The sequence below is a fragment of the Saccostrea cucullata genome, unplaced genomic scaffold, assembly GCF_032062105.1.
Source record: "Saccostrea cucullata isolate Sc308-1 unplaced genomic scaffold, CSIRO_AGI_Scuc_v1 ctg388, whole genome shotgun sequence".
In the NCBI taxonomy this organism is placed as follows: domain Eukaryota; kingdom Metazoa; phylum Mollusca; class Bivalvia; order Ostreida; family Ostreidae; genus Saccostrea; species Saccostrea cuccullata.
The window spans coordinates 29668-50000 of record NW_026928889.1 but is presented as its reverse complement, the minus strand read 5'-3'; the positions used below and the strand labels follow the sequence as shown (position 1 = coordinate 50000).

At 32.2% G+C, this 20333-nt stretch overlaps 1 protein-coding gene across 1 annotated transcript; it reads right to left on the bottom strand.

Annotated features, from left to right (window-relative positions):
- Positions 1-5495: 5495 nt before the first annotated feature.
- Positions 5496-20052, bottom strand: LOC134279054 (gelsolin-like protein 1). The gene is made up of 13 exons (XM_062761393.1): positions 19986-20052; positions 19172-19251; positions 15361-15434; positions 12522-12596; positions 11220-11291; positions 10198-10325; positions 9991-10099; positions 8641-8751; positions 8280-8372; positions 7671-7768; positions 6698-6776; positions 6039-6134; positions 5496-5796 (listed from the first exon to the last, which is right to left on the bottom strand). The coding sequence occupies exons 2-13, from the start codon at positions 19248-19250 to the stop codon at positions 5701-5703; spliced, it is 1110 nt and encodes a 369-aa protein (XP_062617377.1). The 5' UTR covers position 19251; positions 19986-20052; the 3' UTR covers positions 5496-5700.
- Between the last annotated feature and the right edge of the window lie 281 nt (positions 20053-20333).

The window sequence follows — 20333 nt, the reverse complement described above, 5'->3', positions numbered from 1 at the left end:
AGGAATATATATGAAAAATCTTTAAAAATCTTCTCCTCAAGAACCACAGGGCCAGAATAGATGAAACTCATGTGGAATCATCCTCAGGTAGTGTAGATTCAAGTTTGTTCAAAACCCTGACCCCCGGAGGTAGGGTGGGGCCAAAATGGCCGATCAAAGTTTTACATAGGAATATATAGTAAAAATCTTCTTCTCAAGAACCATTGAGACAGGAAAGATGAAACTCCTGTGGAATAATCCCAAGGTAGTGTAGATTCACATTTTTTCAAATCATGACCCCCGGGAGAAGGGCGGGGCCACAACATAAAATAAAAGTTTTACATAGGAATATATAGGAAAAATCTTTAAAAATCTTCTTCTCAAGAACCACAGGGCCAGGAAAGATGAAACTCATGTGGATTCATCCTCAGGTAGTGTAGATTCAAGTTTGTTCAAACCATGACCCCCGGGGGTAGGGTGGGGCCAAAATGGCCGATTAAAGATTTACATAGGAATGTATAGGATAAATCTTTAAAGATCTTCTCCTCAAGAACCACAGGGCCAGGAAAGATAAATTTCATGTGAAATCATTCTCAGGTAGTGTAGATTCAAGTTTGCTCAAATCATGACCCCCGGGGATAGGGTGGGGCCAAATGGCCGAAAAAAGTTTTACATAGGAAAATATAGGGAAACCATTTAAAATCTTCTTTTCAAGTACTTCAAAGCCATGCTTATTGACATTTATAGGGAATGATCCTCAGGTAGTGTAGATTCTAGTTTGTTCAAATCATGACCCCCTGTGGGGTTAAAATTCAAGCCCCCCCCCCTCAGTAAACTTTCAGTTCTGATCTCTGATATGTGCTTTTTCCAAGCCATCGCCGAGCGATGTGGCCCCTGGGCCTCTTGTTACTTAAGGCAGTTGAATTTCATAATAAAGCAGAAAGTCCTCTGTTGATAGAATGTATATTTTGCAATTTTCTGTGATTTTTCCCATTTGCAAAATTCCCCTCAAAAAAGACAAACCCATCAGAAAATAATCGGTTTAGGATATTAACCTTTGTACATTCTTGTCAAAAACATTGAATATGCTGTCAAGATCACGAAACAACCTTCCATAAATTGTTGGATCTTTTTAAGTAACCGTGCCTCAAGAAGAAGCCTATGTTACTAATTAATTTTATTATTTTACCGGAATCAATCCCTCAGTATAATTTGTAAGCAATTCTTTTCTCACGTCGCCTAAGGATGCATGTGACAGTTTGATCCTTTTGAGAGGGTAAGAACAGATATAGTTTCTGCCAGACAACTAATGCAATTCCACTACGAAAAGAAAATCAGAGAATACCAAAATAGAAAATAGGAAGTTCTGGTCTGTCTGTGCTGTAGATTTTGTGATTATGTGATTAATGGAACAATTACAGCAAGTAAGAAATACGTTTATATAACAGATAAATAACAGAAACAAAAATGATATAAAGTGTCGTGGGTCGTGTTTTAAGTTTGGCATGCAGCATTTATGGGTAAAAGCAATCAAATACAAATTAAAACTTTCGAATCCGTGACAACTTTCTAAACATTTAATTTTGATATGATAGGATATAGGGGGTATTACAATGTGAATTTAATAGTCCCTATCCCAAGGACCTAAGCAATGTGGTTGAAATCATCAAAATTAATTAATGTAAACCCCTGTTTTTTCTTTATTTCTGGAGATCAAGCAGTTAAACTCTTTGCATAAGTGTATAAAGCATTGAGCTTTCTACCCAAGAAACTCTTAGCCCTTGGATTTAGGGTTATAGTGGAGCTCTCTATAAACCAAATACATTTATTTTCTTTAAAAAAATCTACTTTCTACTCCTGGATATTATGCAGATAAATTTAATGCAAGGATATACTGAGTATAAGGGTATCTCATCCAATACAATAAATTCATGACTCCTGGGTGAGGTTCTATTGTTAAGGTGAGACTTTGTTGGTCATATAGAAAAATTGCATTGTTTAAGTGAAAATCGTTTATGGTCCTGAGTATAGTAAAATCAGATAAAGTGCATAACCTTTATAAGCAACAGCACTACTGCCAAAAAAGTGAAATTCAGGGCCCTCGGGTCTAGAGTTTAGTGTTAATTTTTAGCTTTATTGGTTGATCTTATGGTAAAAATGAATGCATACATCTTTGAAAACGTCTTTTCTGCTCTTGAGTGTTTAGCAGATAACTTAGTGAATTGTTGTGATGAACAATGATGCCTTTCGAAATTTTGAAGAGCGATCTCCCTGGGTCAGTGGTTCTTGTGTTATAGGGTTAAACTCTGTTGACTATATAGAGATTTACCATTATTCCGATTGTACACACAAGTACTCTGAAATTGACATCAGAAAGATGCTTGAGTTCTGATTGACAATATCTATGTTGTTTTTGGAGTTTTCTGAAGTTGACATCAGAAAGATGCTTGAGTTCTGATTGACTATATCTATGTTGTTTTTGGAGACCAGGTCTCCAAAAAATCAGTTGGAATTCCCATGGGTACCAATTGCGCCCTGTTATTAGCAGACCTATTCTTGTATTCATATGAGGCAGAATTTGTCCAAAATCTTCTGCATGCGTGAAAAGAAGAAAACACTTGCTATGGCCTTCAATTCGACATTTAGAAATATAGACGACGTTTTGTTAATTAAAAATGGTATCTTCCATTCTTATGTCGGTACCATATATCCCGGTGAGCTTGAAATTAATGATACCACAAAGTCTGAAACATCTGTTTCATATGTTGATATTTTACTTGAAAAAGACGTTAATGGTAATTTAATAACCAAGCTCTATGATAAACTGGTTGATTTTAACTTTTCAATCGTCAAATTCCCTTACTTATGCAGCAGTATTCATCATTTCCATACGGAGTTTATATATCTTTGTTGATTCGATCCGCAAGGGCATGTTTTACTTCAAACAGTTTCTAAAACGAGGTCAGTTATTGACAAACAAGTTGATGAAAGAAGAATATTAGCAGTCTCGTTTAAAGGCATCATTTCGTAAGTTCTGTGGTCGATACAATGACCTTTTCAGAAAATAAAATTTAGAATTGAGTCAAATGCTGACTGACGTTTTTTTTAATAATAATTGTTTGTCCATTATTTATAAACTGAATTTACGACGGACTTCTTCTGTGATTTCCCTATCATGACAAGGGGCACACGACGGGTGTGACCGGTGGGCAGGGTATGCTCACTCCTCCATTGCATCTTATCCCACCTCTAATATTTTGGACGTCCGTGTTTTCTCTGCTCATATTTTGTATTGCTTTATGGACTTTTGATCTTGAATACCGTTTGTTATCTCCATATGTTTCATTCTATAACAATTTTGCTCTCTACTTCTTGGTATTAAAGATGAACACGACTCCTATCTATGATGCACAGTTAAAGGTTTTGATTCTTTGGTATTTTTCTGCAGTTGGAGATATCTGCCCTTGGATCCAAATTCCAATAAATTAAAATTTACAATATATTACTCAGTTTGTAATCAATTCAAGGATTCTTAAGATTTTAAAAGCCAAGATAAATTATTTAAACATGTTATCTACACGTATTTTATCCAAAGAAGTAAACATTAGTGGTTTCTGTTCACTAATACTATGTTGTGTTTCAACATTTGTCTAAGGGTTAAATGCCATGTACCATATATTAATGAAAATCAAACAGATAAGCTCAGTATTTACGAGGGTTGATCCAAAAGTTCGTGGAATTTCTTTCTAAAATTTTATCGTGATTTGATGAAATCAATCAACAGGCATATTCATAATATAGAGTCATAATGCAACAATATTGGAAAATTTCACGACTTTCCAATCACCAATGAGGTCACACGAGCTTTCTGAAAATGGATAGTTGGGAAAGCGGGGGAGACTTCGACAAAACGTCAAGTTAGATATGTCACGTCACGTTATAAAAGCATCTCTCAAATGTCCAATTATAATAAGTAATTCTACAAAATGCTGTCTTTTTCTCCATTTTTTTTCTCAACAAAAGCCTGGATATCCTCTTCCACCAACTTATCTTCATTTTTTACTCATATTTCAAACACTACCCATCTTTCCATGTGAATTCCAATTTCAGTAGCAATGTCAAGATCAGAACGGCAGCCGACAACGTCCATTAACGCTTTTAATTTGTCTGGGGGATACGTACTTAAACAGAGCCTCTAAAAAGCAACCACACCTTTTATCAACGTCCATGGAAGTTCTATTTTTCTTAAATTTCTTATGCCACTGGAAAACCAGTAACTAAATGCATTTTTCCCAAGCCTATGTCAATAATATACGCGTTTAAGATATAGTGATCCGGGGATTTTCACAAAACGTGTGACTTGACCAAAATTTGACGTTAACTAACAACTTAAAGATGAGCAATAAATCATCAACTTATAAACTAAATATCCAGTAAAATCAGTAAAACTCTTACACAAAGGTTTATAAAAGATCAAGCAATCGTAATAATGAAATAATTTTCCTTTTATATACCACATAGGGCGGTTTAATTCGTATTTCACGAATTAAGAATTTAAATGATAATAAACGCGTTAATGTCTCCCCCGCATTTCCAAACAACCGTTTCTATGGCAACTGCCATTAAGTTACTATCAAAAATATTAAAAATGTTTTTTAATTTAAAGAGTGTCTATATTTTCATTTGTAATTTTCAACCAATTCCACTGAAAAATAAATAAAATATGAAGAAATTCCACGAACTTTTGGATCAACCCTCGTACACCTTTATAAAGGAAATCTCAAAATTCTACTGGTTAAAATAATGAGATATATACTGTTTGAAGAAAACTGTTTTGGGAACGTGTAAAAAATCAAATAAACTAATTGCAGTGACATGATGAGCGTGGATGCCTCAGTCTTTGAAAATTGGGAAATTGTGAAATATGATCCCTGATTTAGATGTTCCTTGGTTTTTATTTGGACGACACTATTGATAATAAAGAAAAATGTATTATTTCTTTAATTTTTAAAGCATTTACCATGCATGAAAATTCTTTCCTACGCCAGGAATCTATAAACAGATTAAAAAGGATTACAAATGACCATTTGACAGGGATTTTGAAATTATGGACCACTGGTCCATGTGTTCGTGTTTTTCGAAGGGCTTTATTGATCTCGTAGGGACATTTGTATTCTACATAAAGAAGTTTGATCCCTTTTGTACATCATTTGTTCTTTAAAGACCAAGAAAGCTATTGTTACGTGTTTAAACAATTAAAATTTGTTCAAGATTGTATGATGTTGATAAAAGAGAGGTACATTAGACCTGGCAAGTAAAAGATCTGCTACTGCTTTGTGAATGAAGCTTAACTATCTTCGTCATCCCTAATCATTGTATCTCTATTTCATCTGTAATATATCCGTATCTATCATTCAGATACATGTATACATATATATATTATGCTATCAAAGATACTTTTATTAAAGTGTCACATTATATTCTGGTTATTTCACTGGTTTTTTGAACTACATGTATCTTGAATCAAATGAAGACTTTTTATCATATAACATTTACATATATAGAAAAAAGTAACAAAAAATAATGGAATAATATTTAACTAAATGGTAATGTACAAAATAATTTCTGTTAATAATATGAACTGATACAAAAGTCATGAATTAAGGTCACAAGTATAACAGTAAGGCATCAGCTGATGTTATGATAAATGTAGATGCGAGTTTATGCAGCCAGGGCAGCTGTGAATTTGGGTGTTGTTTTCCCCTCTTTTAAACAGCTGATGGGCAAAAGAGGGTGATCACTTTTCATAAGGTAGTTCTATAAACAAAAGACAAACACATTACGATTAATTTCATGCTTTTTTCATGTTTAATACATCGAACATTTGATCAATGAAATTTGATAGAGTAATTGAAATTTCCTTTTGATCTTGCATGCAAATAGTTATTGTTCAGAAAATATTAATGTGTTTACCGACTATTAGTCTGCATTTTCAAAATATGTTCTGCTGAAATCACGTGGGGAGAATTATATCATGTAACATTACATGTGCTACTTACATGTGCATATGTCATTGCATTCTTGCGTTCTGCTGGCGTGGTTGCTTTTCCAATCCAAACGAAAAGTTCATCTTTGGTGTCAAATATAAACACATCCTGTTGAATATAGTGGTATTTTTTTAAAATATCCCTCGTACACATTTTCTTTGCTATATAAACTATTTGTCACCAAAAACTATGCATGTGTGTGCTGTGTTTTGATTAATACACTCATGAAACTTCCATCAAAAACGTTTGAGAATGTTTGTTCTATTAGAATGTTATCAATGATATTTATTTTTTTCCATGATATATATGAGTGATGTAAAGAATAGAGAGAGAGTTATCTCGATCAAATAACGTGCATTTTTCTAGAAAAGACATATAATATACTTTAAAGTATTTCATATGTAGACAAAAACAACGACAAAGTTAATTTCTTGTGTATAGATGTTCAGGTATGGAATTTATCTTAACTACAAAGTATAATGTATGTGAACATAATTAATTTTTACATTTGTATAATATTTGAAGCCAGACAATAAACATTGCAAATAATAATTATCAATAGATAAGGAAATAGATAATAAAAATAATAATAAAGAAGGATTTTCATTTATTATTTTTCAGGAAAAATTCAAAAGAATACGAGTTAACATAATTTTGGAATATTGTCTTACGTTGCTGTCGAAGTCACCCATTGATACTTTTCCTTTCTTTTCTTGGGTGAACTTCATAGATCCATCGGCATCTGACAATCTACAATACAAAAATCAGAGATTGCATGGATTAATTGTCTACAAATTTCATTAAGGTAAGTAAATTTATTGTCATTTTTGCAAATACATGAACTTTATCTGTGTAAGCTAATGCTAGATAAACGTTAAGGCAAAAATGTGTGATTGTTCCAAATCAAACCACGCTTTGCAAGAATATTCTGATCTGGCAGCATTAATGTTTTAGGGTTCCATTCATTTAGCTGTACCAACGTGAAATAAAATAAATGTAAGCTAAACTCCAAAGAACATAATGATACTGTTCCCATTACATGTAAATAGAATACCAATAGCATTAATCAAGATGAATTTCTCATAGATGGTCTAAAGGGCAATTTACTGGTCCCTAATTCCCATTAATGCTGTTCAATTGTACAGAACAAATCTCTATTAATACAAAAAAAAAATCCAGCTATTTTGTGGGTTAATACATTGTTTTTGATAACTCTTAGATTTCACCATCCATAAAGCTGTTTTCAAGAGAAAAAAAATCTATTTTATTTGCTTGTAGAAATGAGCTCCATTTTCATACCCAGTTTATCGACTCCTTTCAAACACACCGTTTTCCATTAGGTGCAAAAAGGCGTTTAAAATTTTTATAACATAAAACTACACAACATTTCTCTTTCATTTTTTCTTGAACTGAGTTTTTCATATCAATTTGAACAGCACCCTTGAAAAAGTTGTATATTCTTTTTAAATAAAGTATCTTTTAATTCACATTTGTAATATGTACCTCCTTTTCAAATTAATTGAAATATAAAAAAAAAATGGGAAAATCCTATTTTTTAAGCTACATGTACATCTTCAAAATTAGCAACTAATTTGATTTTTTTGCAATGGAACTGGATGAGGGTATCTTAAAAATATCACTGACCGGAATAATTCCTTTGTTTTGTCCACAGCCTCGAAATCAGATGAACTGTCAAACTGGTCTTCCTCTTTTCCACCATCTAACTGACGCATAAATTCTTCCTAAAATTGTCAAATATATCGTTAGTAATTACGCTCCAAACTGTCTTTTTGTTAAACGCCCTCTTTTCTTTTGTTTAAAATACAGTCATGTGCATTTATTGAATTGAAAATCAGTTTAATTCAAACCTTTATATGAAGGACGCTTCTTCCATTAATAGTTATTAATTTCAAAGTTAAACGTTTTTCTTAAACACATGCGATATTGGTTTCAGTCTACATATGTAGGAGGAATAAAATGGATTCTAGATATCTGAATAAAGGTGTTTCTATTTCTATCTATGTGATGAAATGTAACGCAAACAGACCACATGATAGATGATTCAGGAATAATGGGATGTTTTTTTAATAATCCTGTAACAGTTACAAGTATTGTTAGATTTAAATCATGTAGACCACAACACATGCATGGTTTTAGTCCATTTCTAAGCATTTCATGACGTGTAACACAAATAGACCAGGTGATAGGTTCGGGAATAATGGAATTTTTTCTCAATATAATTACAGTATGTACCTCATCTTGTCCAGAAGAGTTTTGATCAATCACTTCAACATCTACCCGTTTCCCACTTCTCTCTGCCTTCAGCTTATTTACATACTGCAAAGCCTTCAAAAAGAAGTTAAGGTATCATGTAGATTTTATTTAGTTTAAAATTTGGATTGTGGAGGGGGATAAAAATTTCATAAGATATCTATTTTCAATTATAGAATAATTTTACAATTAGCAATTCACTTTTTGATATTTTTTCTTTAAATGGACTTTTTAACGTTGGAATAAATACATATATAAACGAATCCAAAACAATCTAGCTATTTCATGTTATATTCAATAAATACTAGTAATTAAATAATTAGACTAAGTATACAATGTGTACCTTAAATTTTTCATCCTTATTACAGCCTTGGCCGTTCCATTGGTAGATCGTCAGGCCCTTATCCAGAATGTAAACATCCGTATCATCTAGTCGACTCTTATCACGGACAACCTAATACAAATATATCCTGTTATAAAGACAGATCCTTATACTACTTTAAAAAATTCTTCCTCAATTAAAATTTCTTAAATGTTAAAGCAATTTGAGCTGCATGTTTGACATCGGAAAAAAAATTGCAAATTTGTAATTAACTATTTCAATGACAGAAAAATAAAACATTTATGAACTTCTGTTGTTAATATTTGCCATGGAAGAACTTTTTATAAGCTTTGATTGAAGCAAAATTGAATTATTGTCGTCCTGTACAATAATGATTTCTTATATAATGCTTTATATTCGGTTGTACAGAAATATTTCTTCTGAAACATTTTAAAACTTTATTTTGGTCTTCTTGATCTTCAGAGTTTAGATTACATACAGACAAATCATAATAACACATTTTACCAGCAAAATGAAATTCCCAAAAATGCAGCTCATATTGCTTTAAGCTTTAACGTTACTTTACCGGTCCCCAGAAAACGCACTAAAATGAAGTATCGCCGAAGGCGACTTCAATATATATGAGATCGCGTGAGCGATCGAAAAAAAAAATTTAATACGAGGTTTCTTGGCCTTTTGACCCCAAAACCGAGTTCCACGGTTAAAAGTTTAGTTTAAAACTTTGTTTTTAAACGGAGTTTTTTTTACCTCGTTTGCTGAAAAAAATTAATAAATAGTGTTTATTTATGGAAAAAAATCGACGAAGAATAATTCTAAGCGAAGCGCGTGCGGCGCATGCTTAGTGTCATTTCTTTCGGACTTAGCCATTCTTCCATGTTAACATAATGAAATGCCTTTCAAGCTGAATTATGGAACTCTTCGAAAAATTATAGAAACAACTGAATTTCTTAACTTAACTGATAGAACGAGTCACTAACCCAAAACCATCGGATGGTATGCAGGGACTAAGACGTTTAGACGAAATCTCCCGGGCAGATGCTAAACTAACCATAATCAGTCGAATAATGTTCGAGGACTAACCCCTAATCTCTCGGATGAATGCGAGACTAACCCTAATCAGTCGAGTACTTGCGCAAGGACTATCCCTAATCTCTCAGGTGGGTGCAAGACTAACCCTAATCAGTCGAATAGTGTGCAAATTTAACCCATTTCAGTTGGGTGACATAGTTGTTGCGTCATAGTCCAATGAGCGCGTCAATCTTGCGGATCTGGGGACCGCTAAAGTATAGTCTACCCCAGTTTTGGATTTCCACATTTTTTTTTACTGATTCTTTTATTCAAAAAATGTACCTCTTTAACTGTGACACCAAATTTGTCGCCATGGAAATGAAACAAGCGTGGTGTGTATTCCTCTGGTTTGACCTGTCGGAATCCACTATCCGCTCCGCCATGGAGATATCTATTAATGAGGTCAATCAGATCAATTTTTTATTACTTTAACTACGAAAATATGTAATTGTAAATGTGTGTCATGACAAAAGTTCTATTGTAACTTACGTAATTTCTTTGAAGTACGTTCGGAACAACTCGGATTCGTGACCCTGGACCTCTCGGTGTTGTATTGGGACGTCGTCTAGATAGGTATCCAGCTCCACGGTTTTATATGCAGCCGTTCCATATTCATCCTATTTAAATTAACATGTTAGAGACATAAGCATTGCAATGATAATACTAGATTTCAAACGTTGGGTTCAGAAAATCTTTAGAAGATTGTAACATTCATGCAGTGTACATTAACTTTTCAAGCAAATGTAATCAAGAGTTTTCACTTAGTATAGCAAACACTGGCCTCCGATTACAAATATATAAGCAGACTCAAAAGTGCCATCAGATATATCAAAGTTCTGGGTTATGTAAACGAATCCATGTGATTTAATATGTGTATTTTGTTAAGGGTAACCCTTTTATATTATTTTTTTTAATTCGTGATGTATCTGCATCAAAGAACGTTGTTAATGATCCGTTTCAACCTTAATTTTTGTTGCATCTTAATTGATTCTCTGTAGTTCTGTGCTAATTGACAATTTTGCTGCACTGTCTGTATACGTTCGAAACTGTATGGTTCTGTTCACATGTAGTCTTTTTTAATTTACTGGCATGTTATATTTCATCTATAACCTTTGTACTTCTTTGTAACTTTATTTTGTACTTCAAGTATCCTAAAATTTGTTCAGTGTAAGTTGTGTTTTTATACAATCTACCAGAGGGTTGTATTGTTGTTGTTTTTGTTTTTGTTTGTTTTTTTTTAGTTTAACTTCGAACCGCTTTGAATCTTTCCCGCGTGCTTTACTTATTTTTACTTTGCATTTTGTTAATATGTATTTTCACTTTAATTATGGGTTAAATTGTATTTTTTAAGTGTGCGTGTATGCATACAGAGGTACTGTGATGTATATGTACTTTACTTTTACTTTACATTTATGCACAGTGTTTTCAATTTATAAATCATATGCCCTGTATCTATCTTTCAGAATAATATAATTGCAGTATTAATACATCACATTATATGTATGTATTACCTGTGTACTGTACTTCCCGATCCAGAAATGTACATCATACTGCAGGGCTTCTGACGAGTCATCTTTGTAAGTCTGAAGGATACACGATTTCAAAATTTATAAATATTTAAGAATACTAACACAACTATCAGAGAAGGCAGATATTTTCCATTTGACAAGATCTTACCAACAATTTTGACTATGTGACCTTACCCTTTTTGCTTGACCTAATTTTGGGTTCTATAACCCTGGCATTACCTTTTGAATAATAATTGGTGCTTGCTAGGGCTTTCATATTTTTCATTGGTCCAATATATTTTTTAAGATCAAAATCTTACAGTCCTTCTGTCAGGACCAACAATTTGACCCTTTGAAATTGTCATTTGAGACTGACCGACTTCTGAAAAACATTAACGTTATCAAAAACTTCTGTACAGTTTCTGCTAGGTCTTTCTTATTATGAGGATTTTTTCTTGTGACAAGACCTTTTTTTCCTTTAAATATCTTGGAATTTGACTGCTTTTGAAAAACTTAAATCTTCGCCTTGAGCTCTCATGCAGGGCATCATTGTTTAACAAACACATTTTGATTTGAATTTTAGCATTCTTTTGTTTCGAAAGTCATGCAAAATCTAACTTATTCGAAACAAATTCTCTTTATTACTTTTATGTACCCAATCGACTTCTTTATTTACAAGTGTAATAATAAAAGCTTTCTATTCTACATAAGAGAAATAAATTAAGAGGAAAGAATTTTATTTGGGAAAGAAAAAATGAATTAAACTTGCAGATTCGTTTTGCATATAGATAGAAACATTACACAAAGACAAGACCAGAAACCGATGGCCGAAAGATAACCTCGTGCGTGGATATTTATGTTGGTTTTCTATTTCCTTTTTGTGGATAATGGTAATAGAATTCCTGTTTTCAATATATATGCATTGCATGCAAATTAGTTTCGATGGCTCGCAGTCGTGATTCAAGTTTGTATTTAGATAAAACACAGGAGAAACAATTAGATAAATGTTACATACACTTTAATGAATGAAAGCAATCCTAGAAAATATACAGGCTAATGAATCACAGGAATTTGGTCTACTAGTATATGCATCATTATATACGAGTAATTTATATCCACAATATGCTTGTTTCATGGAAGAATAAACTTTTTAATAGAGAGCTTTAGACACCGGCCATCCTTGTATGCGTTTTGTACATGTAAAGAGCTAGTACAAATATTTAGACGCACCAGTGTTTATTTTAAATGAACCAGTGCTACTCATACATCTATAAATAAATATTTTGATAAAATCAAGAAACTTACGTTTAGAATTATGTAAGAGTCGCCATCGTAGAACTTTCCATAATCCTCAAGTGGCCACTCCGTTACTTTGAATTTCTAGGGGAAATAAAATAAACATTTGATTATTTAATCCTTTTTAGACATTTACAAATGTGAGTAAATAATTTACTTTTTGTAGAAAAGAATAAATTCAAATTCACATGAAATGAAACTCGGGAGATGATAAATAGGAAACATACGGTATTTTTCTTTATTTTTTTTTTATAGCGATACATGTAGTTCAATTTTTTCAAGTCATATTTGACAGGGTGGAATTACATGGGGGGAGACAAAGTTTTACAATGAAATACACGATAATTTAATCAAATAATGAACAAAATAACTGAACAAGGGAGGAATATGCACATGTATCAAGTAAGATGGAAGAATTGAACAAGGATATTCATGATGATATAATTCAAAATGAACACGACCAACTGAACCGGTGGAGGCCCTTGGTTTCCAAATATCTGATTAATATGGAAGTTTCCCGATAAAACTTGATTTTTTTCTCTTCAAATCATAGCGGTTTGGGATAGGTGGGCTACATATGTTAAATAAGGAAATAATGTTTTATAAAACAAAAGCTTCCGTAAAAACGACAAAGCTATACTACGTCGAACATTACGAATATCATTAACTTTTGGCTAAAAACAAATTGATGGTTGCTACTCATTTATCTACATGTACATATTCGTTTATTGGGGAAAAAAGACGACTAACATAAGTAGGTCTCTAGGCCTTATTTTTCCTTTTCATTATCTTTATTTATTATTCTCTTTCTTAATATAAAGATGGTAAGATTTACATATGGATTTAGTCCTACTTGATGAGTTGTAATTAAGACCAAGATTTAAATGCAGGTAAATGACATGACATCATCTCAGATGCACTTTGAGGTTTAAAAAAATAGCCAGTGGAAAATTCTCGTAATGCATATCTGTGACTGTGTAAAAAAAAAAACAGAAAAAACGCAAAGAATACAATGATTGAAAAGTTACCATTTTGAAATTTTAACAAATAATATGCAGAACTCATAACTATACTCCGCTGTATTTTTCCCCCTGTGAATATTTTTTGAAATATCCATGTTTTTGTGAGAGAAAAACGTGAGAAGTTCAAAACCTGATATGTTAGCCTTTAATACATTCCTTTAAAATTTACATTAAAATGGTGCACAGTTTGAAAAGACAGTAAGAATAGATTTTTTTGTTGTCTTGTATGCGTAACTTCAAATTTATGCACACAATGAAGTGTTATTGTGACCAGTGTAAATCAAGACTGTGACAGTAGTATCAGTTGATCAAGTTTTAAAAATAGAATACCAAGAAATAAAAATTCTTAAAAATACTAGTATGGCATAACAATTTGCATGCACATTGTATTTCTTTATCTTATGTATGACAAAATAACGCACAAATGCAAAATATTATTATGTTCCCTTGTTATTTTTATTCATACCGAAGCCAAATCATTTGAGCTAGTTTTTTGATGGATTAAAGCAATATGAGCTGCATTTTTGAGAATTTTATTTTGCTGGTAAAATTTGTTATTATGATTAATTTGTATGTAATCTAAACCCTTATGATCAATAAAACCAAAATAAAATTTAAAAATGTTTCAGAAGAAATATGTCTGTACAACCGAATATACAGTATTATATAAGAAATCATTATTGTACAGGACGACAATAATTCAATTTTGTTTCATTCAATGCGTATAAACATTTCTTTCATAGCAAAGATGAACAACAGAAGTTTATAAATGTTCTATTTTTCTGTCATTGAAATAGTTAATTACAAATTTACAACATTTTTTTCCGATGTCAAACGTGCAGCTCATATTGTTTTAAAAGAAAATGACAGCATGGATGACAAAAAAAAAAACAAAAAAAAACGCACAAATGCAAAATATTACTATGTTCCTTTGTTATTTTTATTTATACCGAAGCCAAGACAACTGAACTAGTTTTTTATGGATTTAAAAGAAAATAACAGCATGGATGACAAAATAACGCACCTTGTAGGTACTTTAACTTTGGTAATAGAAAAGAAAATAACTTGCATTGTCAGTTGCGAAACAATGCTAGCAATCTTAATGCACATCTAAAAAATCATTTTTTAATCCGATATTCAATCATATCAAAAGTGTTGATTTCATACTGAAAATACTGAACATTATGTTATCAACTGCCCTTCATATAATGTTGAAAGAAACTTATTGGTAAAAAAAATTAAATGATATTGATGTTGTTTTTGAACTCGACACTCTGCTAAGAGGAAAATGGCAATACTCTTATCAAACAAATTGCAAAATATTTTCATATGTACAAGAATTTATTAAATCTTCTAAGAGACTAAATTAGGCAAACTATTATATTAAATACTCTATTATATGCATAATTTTTCCCAAATATTTGTACTATTTTTAAGCTGGAACAGTATGTAAATAACATGTATACAGTTAGGGGGTTGTCATCTTTTTTTGAAATATAATATTGATAAATAATACTTGATTGTATATCTTTATTTTTCATTATAATTTTATTGATTATCATGTACATGTATTATTACTTACTATATTGTATCTTGACCTATTATACAAGGAGAGGGTGTACATAGGCCTTGCCTGTTGTCCAATCCTTATTGTGTTATTCAATAAAATATGTTTAAAATAAAGTAAAGTAACGCACAAATACAAAACATTGATATATTGGATTTATTATTTAAGACATCATTTGTAGACATCATAAATGTCTCCCTCTCTCTCTCTCTCTCTCTCTCTCTCTCTCTCTCTCTCTCTCTCTCTCTCTCTCTCTTACCACAATCCGCCATATTTGAAGACCGCATTTCTTTCCCGCCTTTTTCCAGGCCTTTTCCTGTTCTGCTGACTCCTCTGCAAAATTGAATTTTATTTTGTTTTAAAAAATGACAGTATACAACATTTTTACCATGTTATTGATGAAAAACAGGCTTCATTCCCCAGTCGTTCTTATGGTCTTTAGTTGAATTAATTTTGTTGAAAGGAATATAAATATAATAGGTTGACGTCGATACGTAATTTTGACAAAGGAAAAGGGAAGGGGAGGGTTAAATCATAATTAATGGAATACGGAATTTATTCTGAGAAAGAAATAAAAAGAAAATATTTAAAATGACCTAATCGTTAATGTTTTGTAAGACAGCCATTCAGAAGTGAATTTAAAGTTAGCTTTTTTTTTAACTTGGTAGGATTTTTTTTTGGGGGGGGGGGGGGTCACTGCTTTGTATTCTTTGTTAATTTTTTTAGGTCACCTGAGTAAACTCAGGTGACCTATTGCTATCTGTTTTCGTCCGTCGTCTTGCGTCATTCGTCGTGTGTTAACATTTGAACATTTTCAGCTTCTTCTCTGCAACCACTCAACCAATTTCCACCAAATTTTATATAAAGCATCTATGGGTAAAGAAGAACAAAAATTTTGAATTTCATGGTCCCTGCCCCTCTGGGGCCTGAGGGGTGGGGCCAAAACCACTAATATTAGTGCAATCTTTAAAAATCTTCTTCTTTACTCCTGGACATCAAGCAGTCAAACTGTAAGCATGAATGTAACGACCATTGAGTCCTCTACCAAAATTGTTAGTATATAGTGAAAATGCATTATTTCTTTAAAAATCTTCTTCTCTGCTCCTGGGTATTAAATAAACTAACTAAGTACATAGTTATAATGAGGAAGAATGCCTTTTTGCAAAATTGTGAATTTTATGGCCCCAGGGTCAGGGGTTCTAGTGCTAGGGCGGGGCTCTATTGATTATACAATGTATAGTGAAAATGCTTTATTTCTTTAAAAATATTCTTCTCTGCTCAAGGGTATTAAATAAACTAACTAAGTATATAGTTATGATGAGGAAGAATGCCATTTGCAAAATTGTGAATTTCATGGCCCCAGGGTCAGGGGTTCTGGTGTTAGGGTTATGCTCTATTGATTATATAGAGAAAATGCAGAATTTATTTGAAAATCTTCTTCTCTGCTGCTGGGTATTCAACAAACTAACTAAGTATATAGTTATGATGAGCAGGAATGCCTCTTCCAAAATTGTGAATATTTTATGGCCCCCGGGACAGGGGTTCTGGAGTTAAGGCGGGGCTCTATTGATTATATAGAGAAAATGCAGAAATTGTTTGAAAATCTTTTTCTCTGCTGCTGGGTATTCAATGAATTAACTAAGTATATAGTTATGATGAGCAAGAAAGCTTCTTCCAAAATTGTGAATTTCATGGCCCCAGGGTCAGGGGTTCTGGTGTTAGGGTGGGGCTTAATAGTAAAAATACATTAATTCTTTGAAATTCTTCTCTGCTCCTGAGTATTAAATTAACTAACTAAATATATAGTTATGATGAGTAAGAATGCTTCTTCCAAAATTGTGAATTTTTATGGCCCCAGGGTCAGGGGTTCTGGTGTTAGGGTGGGGCTCTATTGATTATATAGTGAAAATACATTATTTCTTTAAAAATCTTCTTCTCTGTTCCTGGGTATTAAATAAACTAACTTAGTACATAGTTATGATGTGGAAGAAAACCTTTGTGAATTTTATGACCCCAGGGTCAGGGGTTCTGTTATTAGGGCAGGGCTCTATTGGTTATATATAGAAAATGCAGAAATTGTTTGAAAATCTTCTTCTCTGCTCCTGGGTATTAAGCAGATGAACTACCTATATAGCTTTGATGAGCAAGGGCCATTCTTCCTGAATTGTGAATTTCAACGCCCCTGGGTTAGGGGTACCATACAAGGGGGGGGGGGGCTCTACTTATATACTGAAAATGAATTAATTGATTGAAATCTTATCCTTTGTATCAATCAAATGTTTTTGATAAGCAAGGGTGCCTTTTCCAAAATTGTGAAATGTGTGGACCAAGGGTAAGGGGTTCATGTGTGGTAGTGGCACTATACTGATTATTGCTGAATATTACTGATTAGTCGAAATGCATTTTTTTGTTCCCCTATTCTGTCTATGGGTATTAAGTATCGAAACTAAACATGCTAAGTGTTTAGTTATGATTAGCAATGGTGCGTCTTTCAAAATTGTGCATGCCATGACGTTCTAGTTTAAAACATGAACCAGAGTCGATCGTTGTAAAAATGTTGCATGATGCTCAGGTGACCTATAAGGCCCATGGGCCTCTTGTTTTAATTGATTACGGTCTCTTCACAATTTCTTTGTGATTGATTAGAAAGAATACTTTCGTCAAGTTTGTATCTTATTTTGCAACGTACAATCATAAGTATTACAAGTGGAATTGTTAGTAAACAAAAATTTTGCTAAGCATATATATAAATAATGTGAAATATAAATTTTATGGAGTTTCTCCTTTCGTGACGTGTCCTATTACATATCCTGGTACTAATATCTCATTCTTTAATCCGATTTATCTATTCCCAAAAAAGTCTCTCTTATCTTCATCCTGAATAGGTTGCTTCCGTACATTTATACATGTCAATGTAATGCATGTATACATACATGGAATACGTTGTAACTAATTTAGTTACTGTACAAAGTATTTCCTGATTAAAGCTGACGTCTAAAGCCCATCTAGGATTAGGAATTAACATTTGAAGTTACATGTATTAATGTACGAAGAAAGTTTTTCTTTTGTGCTTCAAACAATGAAATAAGATATAATTTCAAAATAAAATAGTGCTAGTCCAATAGGCCTATATCTTAACTTTTCCAGGCTTTCCAAGCCTTTTTTAAAGATTTTGGAACGGAATATCAAATATCAAAATCGTGAAAACGCTTGAAAACCTCTCTCTCTCTCTCTCTGTATTGGAACTGTTCAACTAAGGGAAATGCTTATGAAAATATTTTCTATTAAAATAATTACCAAAAATATGCATTATTTATTTACAGTATTATCTTGACTAAATACAAGTTTAAGAAAAATGTCCTTTTAAAATTTCAATTAGGTATGTGACCCTAAAAATAATTCAAATTAATTTACGTCCGAGGGCTTTTAAAATCGGGTCTGTCAATTCAGTATGTAAAAATACAATGTCATACTCTATAGGTGTTTTTATCATTATAAGGAAGAATTCGTATATGTATTTAAATTCTTCATAGTAAACATTATTATGAAAATAAATATTTATATGCGTCAGAAAAAGAGGACCTCTCTAAACGCAATCAGACGTATTTCACAACCTTTCCTTGTACATAAGCCTATAATTTCAAAATAACACAATGAGTCATATTAACTTAAAAAATTCAATTTAGAATTCAAGGAAATAAAAAATATATACGTGTATACAATGTACCCTTGCATGGTCTGTGCTTCAAAAAAATTCCCCCAAACGTATTAAATAAACGATGATAATGTAATAAAAGGAGGCATCGAAATGTAACACTAGATACGGTCACCTTTTCTAACCCTTTATAAAGTGGTTTATCCATTTTATTCATTTAACAACAGTTTGTTTCTCTAGTTAGTAAATAACTGACCATTAATTACATGCCTATCTTAACATCCGAAAAATGACTAGAGAAAGGTGTTCTTGTAGTCATGCATTAGACATTCTCGTTAACTTCCTAGCATATGCTTAAGGCAGAAGAGTAATAAAAAAGAAGAAAATTTGGACCCCTTCCATTTTTCTGACTTACTTTTGACCTGTCTTTCCGTGTCGGATCCGAATAAGGCGAGATTGCTGTCTTTCCAATCGTATTGCTTCTGTTTAATCATTCTATAGAAAATAAGAACAGATTGAATTTAGGATAAAGTTTAAAATGCAGATCTTTTTTATCTACATGCAGTAAGATATGATTGTAGTTCGGTTCATGATCAGTATATGACACTATAAAATGTAATTAATTCATTCTTATATAGATATATAAGCTAGTCTTGATAATTATATATACATACAGCTAAATATTGCGTAAATGTTTTATCTGTATTCTTTTTTATCAGTAGAACGACCTTAAATAAATACTGCTTTTAAAAAATTCAAACGCTTTATCTTGCAAAGTTTGACGACTTTTAAATCCCATTCAAGAAAAGGGATTTTTCTTAAATGTGTGTCACTGAATATAAATACATTACACGAAACTATGTCTTTGTAATTGATCAATCGATATGCGTATCACTTTTCAAAATGAATTTCTGTTTATTCTAAATTGCATGTATATTATTTCTCCTCTCCGTCATAAAACGAATTACAAAAGATAAGTTCTCCCTAATGTATCCGTATGAAACATAATTATTATGCTTTCAATAATTCATTATTTACACCTGCGACCTTGGACTGTACATTGTATTTTACTAATCGATAATCAATGAACCACCATTTCAAATAGCAGTTTTACCTTTATCCCTAGCAAATAAATTAAAATTACTTTCTCTCATAATCAGATCTTATAAATTGTACACACACGACTTTCGAGAAATGAAACATGCAATGCCCGTGTTATAGAAACTTACCTGGCTGTTTTTTCTACCTGTTCACTGGAGTAAATACGGGACCTTGTTATCGAAGTTCTAAAGCGCCAATAAATACTAGGCTTTTACAAGTGCGGTAATTCACTCGTGACACATATTTCGCAAGCGGATCAATGTATTTGGTAATAAAACATAAAACATTATTTCAACATTTACTTATCTGCTTTCACGTACGTATATTTATGTTTATTTTAAATATTTTTTCTCTATAAATAGAAAAAACTGCACATCCCCGGGCAACCAAAAATCTGAAGGAGGGAAAAATTAAAGTACATACATAATCTTAGTCAGCAAACTATCGGGGATTGCCAATTAAACAGATTGTACAAA

Bases quoted from the DNA above. Each gene is read 5' to 3' on its own strand.
- LOC134279054 (XM_062761393.1), bottom strand. From the start codon at position 19,250: ATGATTAAACAGAAGCAATACGATTGGAAAGACAGCAATCTCGCCTTA. The intron at 8,373-8,640 runs GTACACATTGTA...TTCTTTTTGAAG, and splicing joins ATAAGGATGAAAAATTTAAG to GCTTTGCAGTATGTAAATAA. The intron at 5,797-6,038 runs GTAAGTAGCACA...TTTTGTTTATAG, and splicing joins ATGCAATGACATATGCACAT to AACTACCTTATGAAAAGTGA.